The sequence below is a fragment of the Panthera tigris genome, chromosome A2, assembly GCF_018350195.1.
Source record: "Panthera tigris isolate Pti1 chromosome A2, P.tigris_Pti1_mat1.1, whole genome shotgun sequence".
In the NCBI taxonomy this organism is placed as follows: domain Eukaryota; kingdom Metazoa; phylum Chordata; class Mammalia; order Carnivora; family Felidae; genus Panthera; species Panthera tigris.
Window position 1 is genome coordinate 50,456,480 of NC_056661.1, and position 15,299 is coordinate 50,471,778.

Genomic DNA, 15,299 nt, shown 5'->3' on the forward strand with positions numbered 1-15,299 from the left:
CTGTCTCTAGTAATCACGCTGCCTTTTGCTGTATACACTTTGCTTTCTGCATCTTCCCAAATCCTCAGATCATGAAAACAAGAAAATATTATATGCATAATCCTTCAGACCCTCTCTTGAATGCAAAAGAAGCCAAAGGAAATATGGAAGCTGACAGCATCATTTAAGGGACATGCTGGGGCAGGATAAGAATCAGTTGTTAGACAACAGGTTCTCAACAATGAAGTTCATGTGCACTTCCTCTTCCCCACAGGCAGGACCATCTCTGAGTCACCCAAGAGCTGTGTATGGGTGAAATCCTGGGCCAATGCATGCCAAAGACATCTCTGAAGGATAAGCAAAGTTCCCAAATTTCAGTATGACCACCCATACTGTGTGGCCTACATTCTCTGAACAACTTACAATCGCTATCTTATTTACTCATTGCACGTCTATACACTGTCTTACTGCAACTAGAATGCAAAGTCCAGAGGTCCAGGACTTTGTTCATAAACATATTCCCTATACTAAAGCAGAGACTGGTATGCAGAAAGCATCAGTATATATTTGCATGAATGAATGAATGACAGCTGGCTGGCTGGCTGAGCGTATAGGTGGAAGGATGGGTAGATAGGGAGATGGTTGAATTGATAGGTGGGTGGGTGGGTAAATGGGTAGATGGATGTGTGGGTGGATGGAAGGAACAGAGGAAGGAGAGAAGGGAGAATAAAATGGAGGAGGTACAGTTCTACTGCCTTTCACCTTGTGAATACATTTGAAGGTAGGGAGACAGCTACACCTTTGATCATTAAATATTTATTGAACAACTCATTACATACTACAGTGTGGAAGAAAGGGTCTCCACCATCAAAGAATACACACTGCAGTAGGGACATGGACAAGTTCACAAGTGATGATCACACAGTGTAACAAGTGCTGTGATGAGGGAAATGCAATGTGATAAAGGATGGCTTTCTGGAGGAAGTGACATTTAAACTGAACCTTGAAGTAATAGCTGTTACCTGGGTGAACAGGGCAAGAGTTGAGGTGGAATATTCCAGAAAAAGGGAGCAGTGTGAGTGCTAAGGCCAGAATGAGCAGGAGTCAAATAGGTTTGAGGAATAGCTTACAGGTAGAAGCATATCAGGTGTTTCAGTACTAGTCAATGGAGTCACCTCCTTATACTCCCCCAATACTCCCCCTCCGTGGACATCTGTTGTTTTTCTCTGCCTAGGATCATCCAGTCCTCATTCTTCTGGAACAGCTTCCTGATTTTCTTTGAGGAAATCCCCAAAAATTCCCCTCCGGCACTCTCAGTCCCAGTGGTTCATGGGAAACTGACACCACCCTCCAATCCAGGAGTGGGCAGGAGATGCGGGGGTGGGCAGGAGACACAGGCCTGGCCAATCAGTAAACATTATGTTAACCTGACCACAGTGATTGGAGCCCAAGACCCCAGCCAGGTCAATCAGAGACAGCCCAGGGCTTTGTTGGAAATGCTGGGAAGGGCAAATTAATTTTCCACAGGATACACTGAGCTGATAGAAAGTGAGCTTGCAGTGGGGGACATATTTGTCACCCCTGGGAGAAGGCTGCCTGATCATGAAGACATCACAGAGGAAAGCAAAATCAAAAGAGAGAGGGGATGGATGGATAGGTGGATGAACCATGGAAGGAAAGAGGGAAGGAGGAGAAAGAGACAGAAAGAAAGGAAGGAGGAAAAGTGAGAGAGGGAGCAGTCTCCTGCCTTTGATCTGGTGAGACTACTGAAGGTTTGGGGAGAACAGTTACACCCGGATCATTACATATCTATTGAGCAGTTTATGATATGCCAGGTACTGGCAGGTGCTGGCAATACTACTGTGTGGAAAACAAGGTGTTGTGCCTCACGGAAATACACACCCTACTCAGGAGACAAACAAGTGTGTGAGCCTCTGAGATCCAATACAATGATTCTTCACTTCCTCAGTACGCATGGATTCCCATCCCTAGTTATTGAATGAGTCCCTGATAGCCACCCCACTGCCCACCTCAGTGGCCAACTCACAACCAGGCAATACCGACTGACCGAGCAGGGGATGCCTGTCCCACACCCCAGCTTCTGCCTCGCTATTGCCTTCAGGGCTTCCCCCTGGCCTCCCTCCAGCCCAGGGAAGTCCCCTGTCCTTCAGATCCAAACTAAGTGGCATCTCTTCTCTGTGGCCTTCTTGATGCCCAGCTGGACTTCATCTCCCCACCCCTCTTCCCACCATGTCTATGTCTCCACAAGGACATTCGTCGCACGGTGTAACGATATCCCATCTTCCGGACACAGTGGAGGATCAGCACAGGTATGCTGAGTGACAGAACAAATGTCTTGGTGGGAGAGCTGGGAGAGGAGGAGGTTGTCTGGAGGGAAACCTTGTCCCCTTGTTCTCCTTTGGACTGCTCCCACCCGTAGATGAACCCGGGCCACACGCTAGCCAGCAGGCTGCGATGGTCTGGCAGAGCCTGCCTTGCCCTGAGTTGGGAGACATGCCCTTGTCTGCCACCAACAGTGATGTGGCATGAGGATAAAAGCTGGAGAGGGGACTCAGAGCTCCTCGAGTTTCGTGCCTTCATGCCACAGATGGGCGAAATCAAGGGCCAGAGCCCAGCTAACTTGCACCGGTTGGCATTTCCCAAAGTGTGAGATGGGAACCACCTGTGTCAGCAAGATAGTTTTCAGGTGTTCCAGATGTGTGGTTAACCGTTTCAATTTATCAGGAGGGAAAACTCAGTTTGGTGCTCGCATGTCAGCAGGAAGGAGCACTGTTGTAGTATCTTCATCTAACTTGCAAAACCCTTCTGTTTACACCACTTTGTTTTTCATTCGCTAATGTGAACTATCATAACCTTCCAAAACAAATGCAGATAGGACTTTATATATATTTAAATAACTAAATTTATTTATTTAAGTAGCTTTGGGGAGTAGACTAGGAGCAAGCTCTGCCACTCCCCAGCTAGGTGACCTTGGGCTGGCCACCTGACCTCTCTGGGCCTCAGATCCCTCATCTCTAAAGTGGGGTGATGGCTCAGTCAGTTGGGAATCCAACTCTTGATTTCGGCTCAGGTCATGATCTCATGATTCGTGGGTTTGGGCCCCACATTGGGCTCCATGCTGACAGTGCAGAGTCTGCTTAGGATCCTCTCTCTCTCTCTCTCAAAAACAAAGTTAAGATAAAATGGGGTGGTAATACTATCACTACCTCAACGAGTTACAGTGAGGATGAAATGAATTAAGAGATGCAAAGCATTTAGCCCAGTACCCAGCACATGGCAAGCATCATATAAGAGTGGAGACTGATTATTAGGGATATGAAACAATCTCCAAGATATAACCACAAAACCAAGATGCAGAACTGTAGGTCCAGGTGTTACCACTTGTGTAAAAACAGGGGTGTGCAGGATACGTCCACACGCGTATGCTCTTTGATGAACCAAACATCTCTGTGAGAGGATACTGCTGAACTAGAAACGAGTAACCCAGGTTGTATGGAGTAAGGGGGACTCCGGCAACAGAGATACACTTCTCATCATGGAATTTTTTATACTGCTTAAGCATTGCTTTTTACTGAGTGCATGTATTATCTATTTCTAAATTTAAATATTCAACAATTTTTTTCATGTTTATTTATTTTTGAGAGAGAAAGAGACAGGCAGACGGAGTGTGATCAGGGGAGGGGCAGAGAGAGAGGGAGACACAGAACTCCAAGCAGGCTCCAGGCTCTGAGCTGTCAGCACACAGCCCGATGTGGGGCTCGAACCCACGAACCACGAGATCATGACCTGAGCCGAGGTCAGACGCTTAACTGACTGAGCCACCCAGATGCCCCATTAAATATTCAACAATCTTTTAAAAGAGAAAGTCTCTCTGGCTGGAGTATGGAGTATGAATAATAGAGAGCAAGCCTCGGGGATGGGAAAGTGGTCAGCTGGTGATTGCTATTTTTCAGGCAAAACATTCTTAGGTCTCTGGCTGGCCCTGTGACAAGGGGGGATGGAGGGGAGAGGAAACACGCAGAAGTATACAAGAAAAATATTTACGCTTCATTCTTTCATAAAACACACGATTTAGCACTAGTGTTTGCCAGGCATTACGCTATGCTCTCTTTCACTCACTCTTCTTGGAACAATCCAGCGATGAGCTGGTAACATCCCCACAGTCTAGAGAGGGACTGAGGCTCAGAGGGTTTGACAACTGACAAGGCGTTGAACCCAGGCCATGCTGACTCTAAAACCTGGACTCTTCCCAATACACAAGGTTGCTTTTCCACTAATTAATTAGGACACTGAGAGTTTTAAGTGAGTCAATTTGATGAAAAATATTAAATAAAGGAGACAGGGCCCAATGACACGATGGAACCATGGTAGTCACACCTGAATGACAACAGATGTGGAGATGTCGGTCTAGGAAGACTCAACGTGAGCCTGGGATGGAACTGGAGCCAGAACCCAGGCTTCTGGGCTCCTAGTCTCAGGCTGTCTCTACCTCCTGCATCCCTGAGGGTGGGCATCAGAAAGGAAATGCCCTTGCAAAAATTTGCCTGGGGGGTCCAGAGTTGATTTCATATCCCTGAGCCCAGTGCAAAATCAAATCAAAGCCTGAACAACTTGAAAGTGGAGTCCATTCATTACTCCAATTAGTATCTACCTGTCACCAGCTGTGGCTAGGTGTGGGCACTCCACATCACCCTGAAACAAGTCTCAGGGGCCCCTCCCGCAGCCCTGCCTGGGAGAGTCTGGAGCACAGTGACAGGGCACAAAGAAAGGGCCATAAGGGGGATGTTACAGTATTTGTCACTTCAAAAGACGACAGATACATTTCATGATCTAGGGCTGTATCGAAAATCTGAACATATTTTAGCTAAATAATGAAAACAGTGGTTTTTTATTGTTGTTTGTTTTGTTTTTGCTTCTTCAGGAACCATTGGCACATAGGCCCACACTCTCAACTTCTGCCCTTTTCTCCTCCCAGGCCAACATATGATGATCGAGAGAGATAGTAGGTCAGACTGATGGGAGTTCAGGGAAAAAGAGGTGAGTTAAGACAGGGTGTGTGTGTGTGTGTGTGTGTGTGTGTGTGTGTGTGTGTGTGCGCTCACACATGCATTTGTGCTTGCATACATGCTGGCATGTTTTAGAAAGGAGGGCACCTCAAGGTGATGAAGACTGGGCAGAGGGAAGGCTTTTTGAGTGAGTGAGTGAGTGAGTGAGTGAATGAATGAATGAATGAACAAACAAACAAATGAACAAAATGCCCAGGCCTGCAGTCTCCTCCACACCCTGGTCTCAGATGGAGACAAGCTTTTCCCTAAAGTGGGTGATGGATGGCCTTAGCATTTATCTCTATCATCACTGCGCCCAGTATTACTTCCTTAACATGTCACCTCCTCTAGAAAACATGAAAAGAACTAAAGTGAGGCTTACTGGACAATGTTTTCTACATCATTTGTTCCTCAGTCACTGCTGTCATGACTCTGGGGCTGGGAAAGGAGGGGAATTCTAGTAACGAGGCATGGTAACTAGAAAGTGCTCAAAAGACATCCCTAATAATGAAGCGTGAGATTTGGGGTCCACAGCGTCCTTAGCAGCTGGGCGGCTGCAGTGGGCTGTTTGCAAAGACGGCCACAACAGCCCCCTCCCTGGCTGCAGGGATGCCCCTTTGCCTTGTGACTTCGCAAGTAACTCCCTCTAAGAGGTGATGTTCATTCCTCCACACCTCAACCATGGACTTGGCTGCGTGACTTGCTTTGGCCAATAGCATATTTGCAAGTATGACACGAGCAGAGGATTGAGAAGTGCTGGCAACACTGGGTGTTTCCCACTTTGGGCTCTTTTTTTTTTTTTTTTAATTTTTTTTTTTAACGTTTATTTATTTTTGAGACAGAGAGAGACAGAGCATGAACAGGGGAGGGGCAGAGAGAGAGGGAGACACAGAATCTGAAACAGGCTCCAGGCTCTGAGCTGTCAGCACAGAGCCCGACGCGGGGCTCGAACTCACAGACCGTGAGATCATACCTGAGCCGAAGTCAGACGCTTAACCGACCAAGCCACTCAGGCGCCCCTTGGGCTCTTTTTTTAACTGGCCAGAAATCCAGAGCTGTATCAGCAGCCCTGGTTGAACTCAGCCCAAATCGCCAACCAACAAGATCATGAGTCACTGAGTTTTGACATCATTTGTTAGGTAGCCACTGAAAACTGCTACCAAGGCCTTAAGCAAGGTACTTCTATGTGTCTCAGTTTCTTTACCTGTAGAACATGCTAATTAAATAATACATACAAAACACCTCATACTGTGTGACACACATCCCAAGCACATGTGGGATGTGCTTGGGATCCCACTATCCTTTGTTACTATCCTTGTTTTGACAATAAAGAAAATGAGGTCCAAGACGTTAACTGACCTGGCCAAGCTAGTAGGTGGTGCAGCAAGGGTTCAAACCCAGACCCATCTGCAGTCTGCCTCCCCTGCCGAGAATTCCCTTTCTCCTCCCCTCTACCCCTCTGTTCTTTCATCCTACCCCTCCAGAGGCACCAAGCTCAAAACTCACCCTTGATCACAGCAGCCTACCTGGAGCCATTGCTTTTCTGAACTTTTGATTTCTCTTGCACGTGCACACTCTCCCTCTCGTTTCTTCACTCAGTAAGTGTGCATCAATCACCTACTATGTGCACGCACTGCCACAGGCTCTGGGCACACTGTGGAGAGCACGGCACAGCCCCCACAGAGTTCATGGTCTGGGTGCCTCCCCCTCGGAGTCCACATATCCAGCAGATACCACACTCTGTTTCAGACTGCTGTATCACCAGTTCGCGTACTTTAGTCTTGTCTCCGTGCTCAGATTCGAAACTCATTGTAGGCAAAACCACTTTTGTTCATGTATTCATACATCCCTCCCTCCTCTGCTTCAGCAAGCACCCTGGGAACACTGGGGATACACAAGATACTTCAAAGATGAATTCTTCAAATGTTCACAGCCCACCGCCATGCCTCATGCAGTACTGGGTAAACAGTAGGCAGCCCCAGGTGCTTGAATTTAAATGCTTTCGGGGCAACCACTGAAGACTCAGCGTGCCGTCAATAAATGAGCTGGAGGTTGCTGCTGGCATTCTGAGGCTCTCATCCCTCCACGAGGGGCTGCAGGAGAAAACTGGGGAGGTGCTGCCCCTTCCTCCTCCACCAGCTCTGAGGCCATCGTCAGGCTGCCATGAACACAGGAAGCAGGGACTGACCTTCCTGCCTGGCCTGAACATCTGACACCAGCGGCGTTCCTGTCCAGCTGCCCTGCCCCGTGGCCAGCGAGGGCAAGTGCGCGCAGAGCGCCTGCTGGGTTCAGGGCACTGTGCTGGGCACCAGCACCGACTTCCGAATCCCCACCTACTCTGTCCAGTTTACACCTGCCAGCCCTGTTGGTCACAGGCAAGACTGAGAGGTGAAGTGCCAGAGGCCATACAACTGGGTTCAAACAGAGTCTCTGGGCATTAAGTGCACTGTTACTGACCAAGATCTGGCTCTAGGGAGATTGCACGCCAACTGGCGACACAGAGATAACATGACAGATTTTTTTTTCAACTGCCATAAGATTTCAAAGCCCAGAGGTAATAGCTTTCTAAAGGTGGAGTTTGGTCTGGGTTTGAAAAATGAGTATGACACACACAAGCAGAGAAGGAAAGAGGGCAGTTGTAAGCAGGGGGAGCTACAGGGTAAAGGGGTCAAGCGGGGCAGTATTTGGGGTGTACAGAGGGTGTCAAGGAGAGAAGCCCGGCTGAAGCCCTGAGGAAAGGTTAGAAATCTGGGTGGGAGCAGCTCTGTGTGTGTGTGACAGGGGCGGGGTGGTCCCTGGGACCAGGACCCAGGTGTTGAAATACCATAGAGGAGAGTGATTCATTCAAAGAGGTTCCTGAGGAACATAAGAAGGACCTAGAATGGGGAACACTGGTCTACAAAGTCCTCTACAGAATTCTGAATCGGGAAAGTCCCCATGTAACTGAGTGGGAGACTGAAGCCCAGAGAAGTAAATGCTTTGCCCAAAGTCCCATAGCTGGCTGGAGTCTGAGGCAGGACTTTCAACTTGAGGTCCAGGCTCTTGGGCAAAAGCTCTCGGCCCCTGAGGAGTCCACTACCTGCTGGCCGCATGGGATGTGAAGATAGAAAGATAATAACATCTAAGAGAGGGGTCTTCTCACAGCCTGCTATTCTTTCCCTTCCTTCCATATGATTTCAGCAGCAGAATCCCCACTTTTAATGAGAAACTTCATAAGGAACCCTGATATACTTAAAATACAACAGTTTTCATCTGTCCTGATTGTCTCTGGCAGTGAAGAGTCTCAAGCTCCATCTGCTGGGGCTACCTTGCCCTGTTCGCCCCAGGTTGTCTCTGGGGCTCACCACATTCTTCCATAAAGAAGCCCAAGGGCCCTCGAGGCACAATCAGTCAACTCGTGCATCATAACCTGGTGTGCCTGTGTTCCCCATTCACCGACTTGGATTCTAATACCCATTTCAAGCCCAGTCAGATCTCACCTCCACATCAGTAGCAAGGTCAGTTCTAGGCCAAGTTGTACTGTTCCGAAATCATTCCTTGGAGATGACAAGGAATGATCACCCCCTTCAACTCATGTGACCCTCCGAACAGTGCTCCATGTTGCAGACGAGAATACGGAAACCCAGATGAGCTACATACCTACCATCAATAGGCAGCAGGCGTCAACTTCAGCCTGTTGCACCTGACTCCAAACCCACATCCCTGTCTCAGGAGATTTTATGTCTATGCTGTCCCCACCTTGACCTTGTGTATTCTGCTTTTACAGGTAACACACAGCAGGTAGGTCATGCAAGTCTCTTGTGAACTTACACAAACTAAACATGCCCAGGGCCCCACCCCAGGTATACAGAATCAGAAGCCAGGGTTGCAAACCATTACAGCCCACCATGATGACTCCCAGTCATTGGGGCACAGACAGAGCAAAAATGCCCACAGTCATTCCAGGTCTCTGGTTTAGACTCCCTTTGGCTCCTGGTGCTGAAGAAAGAGGACACGATGCCAAACAGCAGCAGAGCCTGAGCAGGACTTACTGTGTAGAGCTCATTGGTGACCTTCAGGAGCTCCTCATGCATCTGCAGACCAATCTCCTTGCTCTGGAATATGAAAGAACAAATGTCAGAGGGGGAGAAAGTCACTGGTTGCATTGACCAATTTCCTTTTCAACACAGAAAGGGCAGGAATACTTGGGATGGGGTGGGAATGGGTACAGAAACCAACATAAACTTCATTGATCTAGACTTGAATTCCTCAACTTGTGTCCATGACACAAATCCACAGAGAGGGGCCCCTTGCAAAAGGAATATTCCCTGGCCAAATAAGTTGAGGAACCTTCTACCTCCCTGCATTGGTGATTTACAGAGACGTCATCATGTTAAAGATTCTGAGAAGCCCACAGCCAATCAATCTGTTCGTCTTTCTTTAATTCGGTGGGTCCTAAGCTGATGTGACCAGAGTCTGTGTCCCTGGCTCAATACTCATTAGCATCTCATGAGAGTGGGGTTCCACAGAACACAGTTTGAGAAATAATGACCTAGCATCTCAATTCATCATGAACAGTACAGGTTAACAGACTGGATGGAGCACAAGGCAAAAAGATCAAGGTTGTTGCCTCCACTGCATCACTGATGGGCCATGTGGCCCTGGAGTCTTACTTACACATCTATAAATAAACTAGAGCATCACAAAGCTTGGTCTGGGGGTCACTGCTGAGTGCTATACTAAAAAAGGGGGCAGAGGCTTTTGTAGGCAAATACACTTGGGAAAGCTAGTTGAACAAAGAGAGATAGGTTCTCTTATGCAGGACTTTTCAGAGGCTTTCACACTCTTATATGCACGGCTTTCTATAGAGAGCTGTAGTATACAGTTTAGACGACCTCAATCTTTTTTCCATGAGGTGACATACACATTTAGTATATTGAGAAATGCAGTTCAGAATACAATTGACAAATCACCTCCAGGTCTCACCCAGCCTGAAGAGTTTAGGATTCTCTGTTACTTAAGGTATTATTATCATCATCATCATCATCATCATCATCATTATTATTATTTTGGTTAATACTTTCCCTGTTTGCCTGGACTATCATGTGAAGTTTCCATGTTGAAAATGGGAGCCCTGAAAAATCAAAAACACAAGGAACAACAAGTGTTGGTAAGGGCGTGGAGAAAAAGGAACCCTCATGCACTATTGGTGGGAATGCAAACTGGTGCAGCCACTGTAGAAAGCAGTATGGATGTTCCTCAAAAAATCAAAAATAGAAATACCATAATATTCAGTAATTTCACTATTGGGTATTTACCTAAATAAAATGAACACTAATTCTAAAAGATATATGCACCCTTATGTTTATGGCAGCATTATTTACAATAGTCAAGATAAAGAAGCAGCCCAAGTACCCATCAATGAATGGATAAAGATACAGTGTATATATATGTAATGGAATATTATTCAGAATGAAACCTTGCCATTTGCAACAACATGGAGGAACCTAGAGGGTACAATGCTAAATTAAATAAGCCAGTCAGAGGAAGACAAATACCATATGGTTTCACTCATATGTGGAATTTAAGAAACAAAACAAAAAAAGACAACCCCCAAAATGGACTTTTAAATACAGGGAACAAATTGGTGGCTGCCAGAGGGGTGAGGGGTGGGAGGATGGGTGAAATAGGTGAAGGGGGGTGCAGTGCACCAGGGTGGCTCAGTCCGTGAAGCGTCTGACCTCGGCTCAGGTCACGACCTCGTGGTTCGTGGGTTCAAGCCCCACATCAGGCTCTGTGCTGACAGCTCAGAGCCTGAAGCCTGCTTCAGATTCTGTGTCTCATTGCTCTCTCTGCCCCTTACCCTCTCATGCTCTGTCTCACTGTCTCTCTCTCAAAAATAAATTTAAAAAAATTTTTTTTTTAAATTTGAAGAAATAGGTGAAGGGGATTAAGAGTACACTTACAGTGATGTGCACTAATGTATAGAATTGTTGAATCATTATTTTGTACACTTGACACTAATATAACACTGTATGTTAATTATACTTGAACTTAAAAAAAAAAAAGAAAGAAAGAAAACAGGAGACCTGATCTCTGCTGCCTGAGAGCTGAGTCATCCTGCTCCCCCCTTTCAGCTCCCTCAGCTCAAGCATGACCAGCAAAAGATGGGCAGAGACCAGCCTTCCTCCCTTCCCCACTTAGGTCAGGAGCCCCCGCACTCAGCAGTGACAGAGGAAGAGTCAGGACCAGACATGATGACTCTCTAGGCTCCTTCTCCTCACCCCATAGTCCTTCTCTCAGCTTCTGGTACTGCAATTGCCAGAAAGCGCCCATCTGAAGGTAGCCCTTGCCTGCACAAGATCTCTTAAAAGAGAGCAAAAGCTTTAGGCAGTCCAGAGATCTGCTTCGACCTCCCTGCAGCTCTGGTGGCTAAAGATAGGGGACCCAGTCCAAAACCATAGCGGAGCCTGAGCAGAACCTCCTGTGCAGAGCTTGCAGGGGAACCTTCAGTTGCATCCCGTGCATTTGCAGTGGTGCTCAATGAACCTAACCAGCTATGCTCATCTCCTATTCCTTATTCTCACAAGGAAGCACTCAGCCTGTGCCTCAGTTTCCCCTGTGGCCCCTCCCCCTGACTTTTGCCCCACTGCTGACTCTGGACTCTCTGACACTCTCCAGTGGCCTCCTCTCAGTCCTCAGTGTCACTAACCTCTCTGACACCCAAGACCCAGTTTCTTATGTATTTATTTTTATGATCTAACTTTTATGATAGGTAATAAATGCACATGGTTAAAGAAACTCTAACAGCCAGTAAAGTAAAAAGTTAAAAGGAAGTCTCCCAGGCTCCCAGAACCTCACCAGAGACACCTGCTATTAGAAGTTTCTTTTGGGGCACCTGGGTGGCTCAGCCAGTTAAGCATCCAACTTCAGCTCAGGTCATGATTTTGCAGTTCTTAGGTTTGAGCCCTGCATCTAGCTCCGTGCTGACAACTCAGAGCCTGGAGCCTGCTGTGGATTCTATGTCCCCCTCTCTCTCTGCCCCTTCCTCCCCCCAAAAATAAATAAACATTAAAAAAAATTTAAAACAAGAAGTTTCTTTTGAGGGGCATGTGGGTGTTGGTTAAACATCCAACTCTTGATTTCGGCTCAGATCATGATCCCAGGGTGGTGGGATCAAGCCCTGTGTCAGGCTCTACACTGAGTGTGAAACCTGCTAAAGATTCTCCTTCTCCTTCTCCTTCTCTCTCTCTCTCTCTCTCTCTCTCTCTCTCTCTCTGCCCCTCTCCCCTGCTTGCACTCTATCTCTCCAAAATAATAATAATTTTAAAAAAGAAGTTTCTCTTGATACCTTCCAGAAACAGCTACAGATATACAAACATACATTTGGATAGTGTATATTCTTTTTTTTTTTTAACACAAATAGATGTATTCTATACACATCTTTTCATCTTGCTTTTTTCCACCCAACAATATGTTTGAGATTTCTCCTTTGCAGCCATGAAGCTCCTGCATCCTCCTTTTTTAATAGCTTCTTGGGGTTCCATATACCAGATATGTCATAATTCATTAACCAACTCCATAGCAATGGATATTTAGGTTGTCTCCAGTCACTCTTAATATTTCAGACAATGATGTGGTGAACATCCTTGTACCCTGTCACTGCACACATGGGCAGAGACCCCTGTCAGATAAATTCCTAAGTCCTGCCTCTGAAACCCCCACCAGCCTTGCTTTCTCAAGCCCTGCCCCTGCCAGCTCCACACACACTCCTGCCTCCAGCTTCTGCTTCTCAGTGACCCGCAGCCATGTTACCATTTCTGTAGCAGTCCTCTCTCCCTGGCTCTGTCCTCAAATAGCTTGAGCCCAAGTTCAAAGACCTATAGCTTCAGCTGTTGCAGAACAATATGGTTTTAATGTCTCCTCATCATATCAAACTAAAATTATCCAAAATCAAATATGAAATTTCCACCATCTCCTTGAGTTTGGTCAATGAGATAATATCTTCCCAAGCATGGCAATGGGAAACCTTGGAGTTATTCTTTTTTAATGTTTATTTATTTACTTTGAGACAGAGAGAAAGAGAATGCATGCACGTGCACAAGCAGGGGAGGGGCAGAGAAAGACAGAATCCCAAGTAGGCTCTGCACTATCAGAGCAGAGCCTGACACAGGGTTCGAACTCATGAACCATGACATCATGACCTGAGCCAAAATCAAGAGTCAGATGCTTAACCAGGTGAGCCACTCAGGTGACCCTGGAGTCATTTTGAAAAAATTTGTTTATTTCTTCCCCTCCAATCCAATCTGTCACTGTGTCCTACCTTCAAGCTGCTCAATTTTATTCTCTGTAGCAGATAAGGCTGACTCCCTCCCCAACATCCATCCCCAACACCCTTTCTGCTTCCTAAAAGAGCCATGAATTTGGCTTTTTATTGATTCTTCCAGCCGAGTTCTTCCACGGAAGCTGACTCTGGATTCTGGTATGCACTATTAGCCCAGGGCTAAACATGTGACTTAACTGGATAGAACGGAAGGACAAAGATGGTTCAGGGAAGGTTTTACCTCCTCTACTGAGGGCTCCAGCTGCTACCAGTAGGCATTTTAGGACCAGAAGAGGAAGAAACCTTGGGTAGCAGAGCAAAAGAAACCTGGCTCCTTCATGACCTCCTGAGAAACTGGTTCAACTGAACCCAGAGCCTGCCTCCAAGTGAACTTCCACTTCTGGGACTTTGCTGGTTAAGCCACTTTAAACTATGGTTTTCTTTTGCTTGCAGTCAAAGGCAACCTAAGTAACTAGGACCACAAGTCCCAGAACAAGCACATCATCACTGCAGGGACCCAGATTTCTAAACCTGTGCCTTAACTAAGCCCCTAACTCTTGTCCCCAGTTCTGCATGCCTATGCCAGTATAATTTTGTATTTTATTCCCTCCAGAGCCTCCTCAATCAAAATCAAGACCCAGGTCTTTAGCTTAACTTATGAGGCTCTATATGATTAGCACAGGTCTGGTTCCACAGTAGAGAGGGCTGAATTTTGGAGCCAGGGACCAGGATTGGAAATGAGGCTTTAAGCCAGTTAACCTCTGGGCATCTCAGCTTCCCCATGTGTAAAATAAGCACCTGTTTGTATCCTTCTTGGCACTTATTAAGGGAAGGGCAATGATCTTGCTTGCTTGTTTATGTGTCAATTTATTTACCATTTGTTTCCCCCACTTGAATGTAAGCCCCATGAGCACAAAGAGATTTTCTCTCTGATGGTTGATGCTCAGATATCCTAGCTGCTGGGAGGGCTAGCAGCAGACAGCCCCAGCCAGGAGCACTCTTCAGGGATGGCCTCAGTAGACAATGTGACCTTCCAAAGCCTGAAGGCCTGTGTCTGTCCAAAGATAAATGCATGGTGGGCATAGACGTCTGCCTTTCCCTCAATTGGGACAGCTCTGAAGGGCTGCTCCTTCTCTAGAACTTTCCATAGAGCTGTCCAAGCCTTCTAGCAAGGCTGCCTTCAGCATGACTGCTCCCTCCCTTTCCTTCCCAATGTGTGGACCCCAAGATTGCTCCCTTGTCATTTTGCTAGATGCTAAATTCAGCTGTTTCAAAGTCTGCCTTCTGGGTTTCCCAATCTGCAATATCTTGCTTTCCCACTCCTGTGTCCCTGCAATGCCACAGAGCCTGTCACATGGTGGGTGCTCATTACATATTTTGTTGAATGAATCTACGAATGAATGAAGTAAAAGTTCCTCTAGCCTTAGGGTTTTTACCTGTAAATGTAGGGCGATGTCATGAGTGTCCCAGAGTCCCTGTGAGGATACAAAGAGATGACACTTTGGGTAGCTACTTTGGGTGGCACCCTGCCAGGCATAGATGAAGAGCTTGGGAAACAGTAGCACAGGCTGAGTCGACACCCACTGGATGCCAGAGGCAAGGCTAGCAAGTCGCCCAGAAAGGGAACGTAAAGTTGAATTTTAAATTAACTTTTCCCTTAAGAATCTCCCAGTTTGGTAGCGTCAAGGGTTAAGACAAATAATTCTAAGGCAGGAGGCAGAAAGGGCCATAAAGAGTGAAAGATGAAGTGATGCAGGATGAAGTGATGAAGAGGATGGGGGCGGCGGGGGGCGGGGAGTACCACCAGAGCCACCTCACTTTGCATGAATGGCCAGAGATGGCATTCTAGGTCACAGCCTGAGTGAGGGCAAGAGACCGAGGACAAGGGAAAAGTGTGATTTGCAAAGAGAGGAGCATGGTAACAGAATTGCAGATAATAAGCTTGAAATGGA

General features: G+C 46.8%; 1 protein-coding gene across 4 annotated transcripts in view; it reads right to left on the reverse strand.

The window, feature by feature from the left end:
- SRGAP3 (SLIT-ROBO Rho GTPase activating protein 3) overlaps positions 1 to 15,299 on the reverse strand; it is a 261,377-nt gene that overhangs the window by 82,365 nt on the left and 163,713 nt on the right. For all 4 annotated transcript variants that reach the window (XM_015545247.2, XM_007075517.3, XM_042979459.1 and 1 more), the window contains exon 4: positions 9,077 to 9,139. In XM_015545247.2, coding sequence (XP_015400733.2) covers positions 9,077 to 9,139 — 63 coding nt within the window. The remainder of the gene's footprint in view (positions 1 to 9,076; positions 9,140 to 15,299) is intronic.